The sequence below is a fragment of the Grampus griseus genome (assembly GCF_964374135.1).
Source record: "Grampus griseus genome assembly, chromosome: 16".
Taxonomy (NCBI): domain Eukaryota; kingdom Metazoa; phylum Chordata; class Mammalia; order Artiodactyla; family Delphinidae; genus Grampus; species Grampus griseus.
Window position 1 is genome coordinate 66,579,498 of NC_139010.1, and position 12,263 is coordinate 66,591,760.

The following is a 12,263-nucleotide window of genomic DNA, read 5'->3' on the forward strand; positions in this document are numbered from 1 at the left end:
TCTTCTGTTGGGAGGTCAGCATTAAGACTAAAAGATATCAGGAAACATCAGTAGGATGGACCCAGGGATTTCTACATGTGTGACTTGGACGCAAGACTGTTTTTTCAGCTGTTAGAGCTACATAGCATCCGTCTCAGTAGCATGCCCTGAGGTGACCAACACAGTGGCAGGAAATGGACCGTGGTCTCCTTGATCTAACCGGAGAGACATGGAAGCTCCCCACTAATGATACTGACTGCCAGCAACATCAAACCTCAGTGCCAGTGGGTGAAACAGCAGTGAGAACAGCAAGAGTCCGGCTGAGGGAAAGACCCCTAGGGGTGGAGGTGGAGGAAGACTTAGAGAGGAGGTCCTGACTCTCTCCCCTTTGCTGACCACCTCCTCTTGGGCCTGTGGGTCTTAACCTTGATGGTTCATTTGGGGCCATCGTAGTGTCATCCATTATTGCCCTCCTGTGTTCCTACTCAGGACTGATACGAAAGTTGGAAACATGAGCTCCAGCTCCTGTGCCACCTCCTCGTGTTCCCAACACTGGCCAAGGCTGCATGGGAAGCTCTTCACCAACTCAGCCTTAACACAATATGGGGGCTTCCCTGGTGGCGCAGTGGTTGAGAGTCTGCCTGCCGATGTAGGGGACGCAGGTTCGTGCCCCGGTCCGGGAGGATCCCACATGCCGTGGAGCGGCTGGGCCCGTGAGCCATGGCCACTGAGCCTGTGCGTCCGGAGCCTGTGCTCCGCAACGGGAGAGGCCACAACAGCGAGAGGCCCGCGTACCACAAAAAAATAAAAATAAATAAATAAACACTATATGGTGGTGATGGTATCATGGTCCTGCTAATAACACTTTTCAAGCCCCGTGTCTTCCTCACAGGGCCCTTAGCGCTCTTCATCCCCATTTCTCCAAATCTTCATCGTCCCTTTCCCCGACAACGCCTCTGGAACAGTCTCCTTTCTCCCGAAATTATTAGCTCATTCATGTGCTTGGGTGACTCCTGCAGCCAAGGGGGTTTCTATTCACCAGTTCCCTTTCCTTGTATCTTTGAATGATGCAGCTTCTGGATAATTGACGATCTGTGCTCATCTATGTAACATCAGTGAATCTCTTCACTCTTCTAATACACATTTAACTGGGACTTAAATATCCCCGTGAGCTACCCACAATATAAGAAAAATAAAAAGTTCTCTAAAAGCCTCTTATTTTTCCCAAGACATACTCTGTGGTTGTTATCCTTAAGTATTATTGTAAGTGTTATCTAACAGTGCACTGGTTGCTGTGAAGAAACAGAGGTGAGTTTCAGTGAGTTACTAATTAGAGAAAGAAAGAAAGAAAAAATATATATATATATATAATATCTAAGAAATCAGGGAAAGCACAACGGGAAAGGAGACAAAATACTAAGAGATTGTTAATTACTTTGTAAGAATGTTTGAGATGCATGGAGGGGTGTGTTTCTGAACATGTGTTTAATAAACCTGCGAACCCACCGGAAGGTGCCTGTGAGACGCTTGGAGTGTTGCTTTGATGACTTAAACCGGCAGCCAACTAGTTTCCAAATGGAAAAGGTTTCCTTTACTTAGTTTAGACAGTCGGTGTTCATTGTTCTAATCACTTTGACCAACCACCCCACAGGTCTCTGGATCCTGGTGGTTGATCTCTGGCCATTTCCAGATGGGTCACACCTTACTCTAAATGGGGTTGTCTCTGAGCATGGGTTGTAACCTACACAGTCATTTTTCCTACAGAAATGAGTAAGTTTCCAGTAAGGACAAGGCATTGGAAGTCCAGGGGATATAGTAGTGAGCAAAGCAGACGAGGTCTCTGTCCTCATGGAGTTTACAGTCCAGCGCAATGGACGCACTTACACGTGTACCTGTGTGATTGTCTAATCATAGCTACTCTGGAGGCAGAGCTCTGTGAGAGTTCAGGTGAGAGACAGAGGTTTCCTTGAAGATGGGGTGATTAAGCAATGGTATAGAGGTGGGTGGGGATTAACTGGGGGAGGGGAAGCAGCATCTGGAGGTCCATTAGCACAGAGAGGGTGACACATTTGAGGAAACCAGACGGTGATCAGGGTGGCTAGAATATAGACAAGACTGGCCAGACATGGGGCCAGAGAGCCAAACAAGGACCGGCTCAGGCAGGGTCTTGTGCTCACATGGACAATCTTGAATTTCATTCCAAGAACAATGGCAAGTCACTGGGGTGTGTTAAATGGTTGAATCTGTGGTCCAGTAACGAAGAGTAGAACAAGGCTTGACTGTTGAAAGCATGCTTGCCTCTGACTGATATGAAGCAGTTCTTGAATATCTCTCAAACTTGTGTATGTCTTTTTACAAGGGAACCTGAAGAATGTCATGTGAGGCTTTTGTCCTCTCAGCATCTGCGGGGAATCTCTGCTCTTGACTCTGCCCAGCTGGGGGGAGCCCAGTTTTCCTTTGGCTCTGGATACAGAGCCCTCTTGTGCGCCGCACATCTGCCCTCCTGTGTTTCCTTCAGAAATCCACGCCTTTGTGAGCCAGAGCTCAACCATGGAGTAATGAGGGAGGTGAACTAGGGAGCAAGGCGTGGGTCAGGTCTGTGGGAAAACCAGCGGCTAAGTTACCACGTGGAGGAGGGTAACTGGATCTTCCTCAACCTCACTCCCCAGCCCTCCTGGGACAGGTGTTCGAATCTTGGCTTATGCCAGCTAACATGAATAGCCTTTGAGTTTTGAAAATAATTAAATATCAGTTTGAAGTAGCAACCGAAAAATTGACCAAATCCATAGAGATTACTGAAATCAGCGTCTTGAGGCACACCTCAGTTTAGGGAGAGCTCAAAATTAAGAAGGATATTTGCTGTTGCTCCTGAGCCCCTGCTGCCTTTTCCAGTCCACCCTGAGGGCCATTTTCCCTCCACTCATCCTTTCTTTTGGTGACTCTGGGCACAGCCTGCTTCCTCTCCCTCATCCTACCAGCCAACAACTCCTGTTCCCCTACCCTGTCTATCTCCTAACTACTTTCTTTTCTCTTTTTTTATGCTTATTGATTTCCTTACAGAATGGAATTGAGTAAAGGGAAGATGTATGAAGAAACTACACACACAATATTATGTCAAGAAGAACTTCCTCAGAGTCAGCTCTGTTACATGGTAGATTGAGTTCCCAAGGAAAATAATGAGGCCAATCACCTGAGTTATTTAAAAATCAGCTGGACAAAGAAACCAAGGATGTGCTGGCAGGAAGGCCCCAGTCTCAGCTATATTGGAATGAAGAAAATGATCCTAATAGGATTTTTCTCTCCTCATTTTACTTTTTCTCTAGGCTGAATCCTTTAAGTCATGCTGAAATCAGTTATATCCAAAGACAGCAAGATTCACTACTTTCCTGTGGCCAAATTCATCAGAAACTAGAACAAAAGCAGGGAAAGGAGGTATTAAAGAATCGCTTTTTCAACTATCAAGAAACTCTCTGGTCCCATGGGAGAAAATCAGTGTAGAACTCTCATTCTTGGCCTGTTCTTGATTCTGTGATCAAAGGAAAAATTCTCTGGAAACAGGAGGGTAAGTTCTGCTAACATTTCATGGTAAAAACTACTGTGTTATACGTAGCTTCCTGCAGGATCTGCATATAATTTTTGTCCATCAACAAGTAAAATTTTACTCTCTGAACAGCACATTTTCCCACTACATGTTTATGGCAATTTCTCTGAAGTCCATTTATTTTTTTATACAGCCTTGCAGAGCATTGCAGAAGCCTTTTCAAACTCAAAATATATGAAATATAGTCATTACTATATTGGGGCAGATCAGTGTCCTTCCCACCTAGCACTCTAGTGTCCAAGCAAAGATGCTATGGTTTTCCATCTTGGCATCGTCAGATAAACATATCCCTTTACTTGACCCAAGACTTCAGTGAAAAATCTACCATGATTTAATAATCAGATAGTACCTCATACATAGAGCACTTGTACTTTATAAACTCTTTCACTAGTATCCACTCTTTTGATCTTCAGTTTGGGTATTATTAAGTCCAGTATACAAATGAAAGATCTGAAGCTCGAAAAGGGGGAAATAATCTGCTCATTGAATGACACAGAGATAGCAAGGGCAGGCTGGAACACAATCCCCGATCTGTCTCCAAAGCCCTAGATTCTTCCCATTCTACCACCTTGCCCTTCTCAGGGGGTTGGGGCAGCCTCACCCTAGAAACATGCAGGTGATAAGTTTTAGATGCTGAATGCAACCTCTATATATGTCAGACCAAAAACCTACACCCTCAAATAGGACATAATAAACATGCTGTTTTAATCAGTGACCCAGATGAAAGTAGCTGCTTATCTACTTTGAAGCATTTTTCATTCATGGGGAAACAAGGATGCAAATTAATTTGAACTTTGTGTCTTTGGGTTGAAGGAATTCACCTGATCCCTGAAAATGAGATTCATTCTGCCTGTTCTCTTTGCAGACCCTCTTTTCCTGGCCTCCTTACACCCCCAGGGTACCTAGGGGTCTTCCCCTGGGCATTGAGAAAGCAGTGTGTTGGAGTAACAATAACTTACTGCTGATTAGGTTTAATTGGAAGATCAAGCAAGGTAAACCCACACAATGCCTTGAGCAGGAACTTTCTGTCTTCTGCAGCTGACTGGTTCTCTGCCATTTCCAAGGATCATCAAAAACTGCAAAAACTTGACCTTAAGGATGGCAAAGAGTAAAGGAAGAAAACTTGTGAACATGGAATTAATGCCCTACTGAAGGCAGACCGCAAAAAAGATTTTAACAAGACTCACCACTACCCCTGAAGGTAGGCAGGACCTGACATCTGCTTCTAATTAATAGAATATGGCAAAGGTGGTGGGACGCTGTTCCCATCTGGCTAAGCTGGTGAAGTAAGCATCCGTGTTCACAGAGCTCATCTGTTTGGCTTAAGGTGATTGGGGTGGGCATTGGTTTTTGTTTTCTGTTACTTGCAACAGGAACTGTACTAACTGATATTACACCACTGGCAAACTCAGAAGTCTAGTTTCCCACGTTGATCTCCACAGCAACATAGATCAATCAGAGTTATAGATTTTTTTAGGGCTGAAAAGAACCCATTGAATTCTAGTCCAGCACACTTTTCTTTATGAATTAAGATCCACAGTGTTTTGGAAAAGGGTGACAAACTATATACCGATCAAATTTCTTGACTTGAAGTCAAATGATTTTTTTCGACTACTCCACACTACTTCAATAATACATTAAGAATCTTTTAGACTGATTTTTGATAACCAACTATGTACTCAGCTTTCTGCTCCCCCTTAAAGAAAGACTGAACATTGAGAAGTACTGCCCTTTGGAAAAACTGAAGAAAGGCATAAGAATGTCAGTGCAAACAACAGTAAAAATTCTGTGCCCCCTCCAAACATTCTAAGATGATATAAGATTTTGTAGGATTTATATTTATCCACATATAATTTTCGAAATAGCCTATTTTTTTCCAATTTTTTATTGTGGTAAAATACACATAACAGTATTCATAATAAAAGTAGTGAGTGGAAATATAGTTGAACTATACTTGTTAAGGACCTTTTTACTGTGTACCTTCAATTACTCCTTCCTGTCCTTTGTGCTATCATTGTCATGTATTTTAATCTTATGTATGCTATAAACACACAAAACATTGTTACTATTTTTGCTTTAAACAAGCATGTGTCATTTAGAGCAGTTAAACATAAGTACATGTTTTATTTTAAAAAAACTGAATAGTTTTTTATCCCCTATCTCCTATTTCTCTTCTTCCTTCCTTTTTCTCAGCCACCATTACCACCATATCATTTATTGCAGAATGTATTTTACTTAGTCACAGGTCAAATTGATCACAGGTCAGATTTAATTGACAGGTTCTTAAAATTTAATTGACAGTTATTTTTTTTAATTTATTTTAACATATTTATTTATTTTTGGCTGCGTTCGGTCTTCGTTGCTATCTTCGTTGCTATGCGCAGGCTTTCTCTAGTTGCAGCGAGTACGGGCCACTCTTCATTGCGGTGCGCAGGCTTCTCATTGCGGTGGCTTCTCTTGTTGTGGAGCACGGGCTCTAGGTGCGCGAGCTTCAGCAGTTGTGGCACGTGGGCTCAGTAGTTGGCTCATGGGCTCCAGAACACAGGCTCAGTAGTTGTGGCACACGGGCCTAGCTGCTCCACAGCACGTGGGATCCTCCCAGACCAGGGCTTGAACCCGTGTCCCCTACCTTGGTGCGCCACCAGGGAAGTCCCGACAGAGTTATTTTTAATGGGATTCTGGATATAGGTGGAGGTAAGAAACTCCTTATCTTAACCATAATTTTCAATTCCTTTATTTATCATAGTAAATAATTTCTGAATTATAGCCATTAATAAAATTAACTTCTCTATCTACAAAATGTAATATTATCTAGAAGTTGTAAACTTATCTTTGGTCATTTTTTAAATACACAGTTCTACGTGGTGATGGAGCCAGAGTTAATAATTTGGACCTCTCGTTTTACTTGCTTTCAGTGGGAAAAAAATCACGTTGATACCAAAAATTATGTTGATAGCTTTTTAGAAAGGAACCAGCTGAAAGCAGTGGATCAGGAACAATCTCTAAATATGGATTAGTGTTACATTTGATTCAAGATGGATTTGGGAACCTGTTTCAATCTGGTTTAATTGTAGGATGTACATTCAAATGTAATGAAGGGGATTTTGCTCCTGGCCATAGAATAGCTATAACATCCTATCTTTTGTTCTATAGCCAACTTGACCTAATGGATATCTATAGAACATTCTACCCCAAACTGCTGAATGCACATTGTTTTCAATTTCACATCTAACACTCGCCATAACAGACCAGATGCTAAGCAATGAAACAAGAATCAATACGTTTTTAAAAACTGAAATCAAAGAAAGTATGTTCTCTGACCAAAATACAACTAAATTAGATATTAATAACAAAATGATGTCTTAAAGATCTCCAAACATTTAAAAATTAACATATTTCTAAATAGCCTATGTGTCAAAGAAGAAATCACAAAAGAAATGAGAAAAAATGTTGAATTCATGAAAATTAAAACAGCATATCAAAATACATATGATGCAATTAAAGAAGTGTCTGCAGTATATCCATGTACAGCACAGGGAATATAGCCAATATTTTATAATAACTATAAATGGAATACAACCTTTAAAAATTGTGAATCACTATGTTGTATACCTGAAACTTATATAATATTGTATCTCAACTATACCTCAATTTAAATAATAAAATAAAAAGAAGTGTCTGTAGGAAAAGTTATAACTTTGCTTACATTTAAAAAAAATGATAAACATACAAAAATCAGTGTACGACAAAGATATTATAAGAAAAGACAACTACAGGCTGACATCCCTTGTGAACATGGATGTTTTAGAATTATTTTTTAAAAATTAAGAAAGTGAATCCAGCAATATATTTAAAAAGCCAAAAAATTATGACCAAGTGGGAGGTGTCACAGGAATGCAAGTTTGGGTTAACATTTAAAAATCAATCAATAGGGCTTCCCTGGTGGCGCAGTGATTGAGAGTCCGCCTGCCGATGCAGGGTGCACAGCTTCGTGCCCCGGTACGGGAAGATCCCACATGCCGCGGAACGGCTGGGCCCGTGAGCCATGGCCGCTGAGCCTGCGTGTCCGGAGCCTGTGCTCCGCAATGGGAGAGGCCACAACAGTGAGAGGCCCGCGTACCCCGCATACCGCAAAAAAAAAAAAAAAAAAGGAAATTGCATATGTACAGAATGGCCCAATGTCTGTGCATATGATGTGTATGTGTGCATAAATATTCTTTTATCCATGCACACATACTTTTTCTATATATTAATGAATGCTAAATACAAAGAAAGAAATTGGCAAAAATACATAGCAAATAGTGGTTATACCTATGGGGTATGACTTGGGTTCCTAAAGCAGCAGACCCAAAGACAAGGATTTGCATGTAAGTGGTTTAATGGGAGACGGCTCCAGGAAACACTGGTGGGAGAAAGGGAAAGTCAGACGCAGAAGGGAAGGAAGAAAATAAAGGGTGTGTTATTGAACAAGTTCCCACAGTGGGCAAGGAGGGCTCAGTCCCACTGAGAAACCCCAGGAGGCAGTGTAGACCACGCCTCGGACATCCCAGCCAAGGGAAGAGGAGTTCGTTTTCCCATGCCCAACCATCATGGTCTGAGGCCTCAGGGGCTTTAGCTCTGCCGGCCCTTCAGGCTGCCCCTCGTGCGCAAGTCCAGAGAAAGCCAGATAGGGAGTAGCAGGCACCTGCCAAAGACCACTGTCTATAAGTAGTGAGACAATGAGACGCCTGCACTGTCCACTGTAGGGTAGACCACAGTAGACTGCCACTTTCGACATGATTTTTTGTTGTTGTTGTTGTTTTTTAATATCAATGACGTATTTTAAAATCTGGAAAGAAAAACTTAGAATACTCAACAAAATATTAGGTTTTCTAGAGAAAAGACTTAAGAGGCTTGAAAGTAAGTCAGAAAATATGCAGGGAGGCCAGGGAATCTCTCCTCAAAGGGGTCCTTCCACCTAGAAAACGTGCCCTGGACGTGAGCCCACCCCACACACAGGGTGGATGGTGCCGGAAGAAGAAAGACGGCGGAGATGAAGCACGTTCTGACATTTTATTCACTGGTCATAAATACAGTCTCGTGCGCATGAAGGGGATCATGAACAAGGGACTAGCACCTGGAACGTGACTGTCGCAGAGCACTCACTGCTTCACCATCACTGGCCAGAGGACTCCCTGCAGCTGCTCGGGGCATCCCCCGGATCAGGCTTTTGGCTTTGTGGCGATCCTCCTTCTGGGACAGCAATTTATTCTTGGCTCATTCTCAACAATTTTAAAAAAATTCATAAAAGATAGAGTGTTTGCAAGAAAATATCAAAGAGGATAAGAAGATTTTCAGTTCTTCTCAGAGTCTAAAAGTAAAACGGGAAGGTAAGGAAGAAGGAGAGAAAGGGAAAAGATGTCAGGGGTGGGCCAGGCTTCTTCCTTTCCCCAGAGCGTTTAAAAAAACAAAAACAAACAGGTATTAATGCTGTTTGGAGATGGGCTGCGTCTCTCTGATGAGCCACTCGAGGGCTTCCTGGCGGCCCTGTTTTTGCAGTTCCTTCCCGATCACGTCCCTGCAGGTCAGGTGGTAGTTGTTGAGCCAGTCGCACTGCAAGAGGGAAGGAATACAGATGTGGTCTCACCATCACACCTTCACCAAAGGCTGCGCAGCGAGCAGTGAGGCACCATGTGCTGAGATCACAGGATGAGTAAAGGAGCACAAAACCCTTTCTCCCTGCTCATGGACAAGCGACCTCCTTGTGTTCTACCTCCCTGGAAACAGATGGGACGAGGCCACATGGCCGGTGGTGAAAATGCTCCTGGAACCACCTGCATGTGGACTGGAGTGACGGTGAGGGAACCACGAATGCCTGACGGTAAGCCGTGGCTCTGGATGCAGAGTAACCTGTAACCGGGTGTCCCCCTCGACAACACCCCTGGAAGCCATGACGAGAGAGTGGGGGCAGGGGTCTCACAGCTCCTGCACCCACCCTGGTTGCCTCAGCTGCTGTGAAGACACACCTGAGGCTGTCCTGCCAACGCGCTGAGTTTCCTATCCCGTGTCCGCCTACAAAGCTGAATAAACTAGGATCAGTCAAGCCGGTGAGGGTCTTGTGAGTGTGGCCGTCTGGATGCGCCCAAAGCCTTTGGAGGTCAAGGCCTGCGCTGCTGCAGGGTGAGGCTGGGAGTAAGCTTGACCTTCAGAGCCTCAAATGAATGGAGCCACCACACCAGGAGATAGAAAAGAGGTAAAGTATGGAACCTGACCGGACTTGGGGTGTGTGTGTGTGTGTGTCTGTCTGTTGGGACGGGGCGGGGGGTACTGATGCGCTGAACCTGATGACAAGGGTTCTGCCAATCTCCTCTGGGTGAGGAGTGAGGGAGGATGAGGGCTGGAGGGAAGCCCGCTCTGCCAAGACGACGACAACCCATGCTCCCCACTGCCCCGAAGGGGGCCTGACCACATCACATCAGACAGACGGGTTGGTGTCGCCGATGACTTTGACCCAACTGGTGCTCCTAGGCCCACGGATAAGAGGTGGGGAAGAGGGGTCGGATATCAAACACAAGCAAACGGCTGCATATCAGCAGCAAGGCCAGGCAGGGCTGTAAGGCAGCCTGCCGTCCAAAGCAGCTCAACAGTACAGACAGGAGCAAGCCTGGGGCCACAGAGACACTCCCAAGACCCTTTTGGTTGGGGCAAGCTGGGGCACCCGCCACCGCAGGGGGCTGGAGCAACGTCACAAAAGCCTTGGCAGCCTACAGCACACACATTCATGTCCAACCAAAGTCCTCTGCTGCCACCTGGTGACAAATTGATGGGAATGCAGCACTAACCCCAAAACTCCCTAAAGTTTCTACTAAGACTGGGAGACGGTAAAGGGCAATGACTGGTACTTTAAAAGCCCAATGGACAGCATCTTGCTGTGGGGTATTACGGTGCCTTAAGACAGAATGAAGCCCCAGATTTACTGAGTGGTATATGGGAAATGAACACTTTTGCTAAAAGAGGTAATAAATACACTCTGCTTGGAATATTAAATACTGTCCTCTACTTGTAATTTGTGGAAACTTGCTAATGATTCCAAAGTAAGAAGATATTATCTGTCCTATAAAAACTAACTGGCTAAAAGAATAGTTCAGTGATTGGGGCATGTAAGGTACAGTAATGAACACTGGACCAGGCAGACAGCACTGGTCTCTGTCCAATGTCACGGGGGAGTCACAGGTTAAAAAGACTCTCCCCCAAGGAAAAATGGCCTCGCTTAACCTTCCTCAGGCACTATTTCCCTGGATAAAGTGGAAGGTCACGCGGGAGAAATGTGTCCTGACTGGTACACTTCACGCGGACAGCAAGGCCTATGTGACCTGGAATCACTTGGCAGATGCCACAGCCTTGGGCTTCCAAGAGGGTAAAGTGACTTCTTAGTAGAGGGTCCCTTGCTAAGACCCTGGAAGCTGTGCTCGAGGGCCACAAGAAGAGACTGGCTCCTTGGGCAGAGGGCTGTAAGCAGGGTGGCTGCCGTGCTCACTTCTGTGCTGTCATGCCCTCTCACCTAAGCCAGCCCTGTGGGACCGGAGAAGAGGCCCAGGGCCGCAGGAGAGACTCTTCCCGCTGAAAAGACACACCTGACACTGTGCTGCTGACAGGCTGCTGCCTGTTGTGTATCCATCTACAGCCTGAATAAACCAGCATCAGCAGGGCTCGTTTGGGTGCTGTGAGCGGGAACGTTTGGCTGAATCGAGGCACTGGCGGTCAAGATGAGGTGCCCAAGCACAGAGGCAATCGAAGCAGCAAGTGGATGACCTTCCTCTGTCACCCATCTGTGAGCTGGATGGGGCAGAGGGGAGCGTCTGGCTGGGAGGAGCCCGTTCCACGGCCCTGCAGAAGGGAGCTCCTCAGCCCTCAGAGGCGCTTTCCTCTAGTGCCAAGCACAGGGCCCACGCAGGCTCCATTGAGGGTACGTTTCTGCCTCAGAAGCCCCTGGGGTGAGGCCAGTGGCTGCCTCTGGTAACAAGAACTTCTCATCCCTCGAGTGCTGCACCACGCGCCTGCCTTTGCCTTCTGCTGCACTGCTGCCTGCCTGCCTTGCTCTGGAATTCCTGTCCTTCTGGCTTCTGGCTTCCTGGCTTCCTGGCTTGGGCCTGACCACTTCACAGCAGACAGACAGGGTGGTGTTGTTTCCACCCTGTTTTGACCCTTGTCCCTGCTCTGACCCTGATCACCTGCCCCATCCCTCAAGCCTTACTCCAGGTTCCTGGGCCTGCCGCCTCACCTGGCCTCATGAGCCTGGGGACCCGTGCTGGGATTTGCAGGGCTTCCAAGACCTGTCACCCTCTGAGCCTGACAGGTGAGCGCTGCTGTGCGTCTGCTCTGTGACGGGTTTCAGAGCCCAGAGCAACAACCTCTCTCCCTGCCTGTGACAAAACTCGGCATATGGTAATAGCGTTTGCTTCTCAGTTCCTTAGTTTCACGCAACACAAGAAAACAATCTGGCGTGTGCAATGGCCCCACCCACCCACAAAAATGCAGGGAAGACACATGCCCATGTTTGCTAAACATGCCTCAGGGCAGCTATGGCTCTGGCCCTCCTGGAAAACAACAGCACACTATTCATTCCCACCTGTGAAGCCCTACCATCCCCAACAGTGAGGAGAGCAGGGCTGTATCTACCTTGAGACCCAAAAATACAGGAAAA

At 45.7% G+C, this 12,263-nt stretch overlaps 1 protein-coding gene across 1 annotated transcript in view; it reads right to left on the reverse strand.

The window, feature by feature from the left end:
* Positions 1 to 8,624: 8,624 nt before the first annotated feature.
* Positions 8,625 to 12,263, reverse strand: part of XPNPEP1 (X-prolyl aminopeptidase 1) — a 54,436-nt gene continuing 50,797 nt past the window's right edge. The window contains exon 21 of the mRNA XM_082673245.1: positions 8,625 to 9,172. Within this exon, the coding sequence (XP_082529371.1) occupies positions 9,044 to 9,172 (129 nt within the window). The 3' untranslated portion in view covers positions 8,625 to 9,043. The remainder of the gene's footprint in view (positions 9,173 to 12,263) is intronic.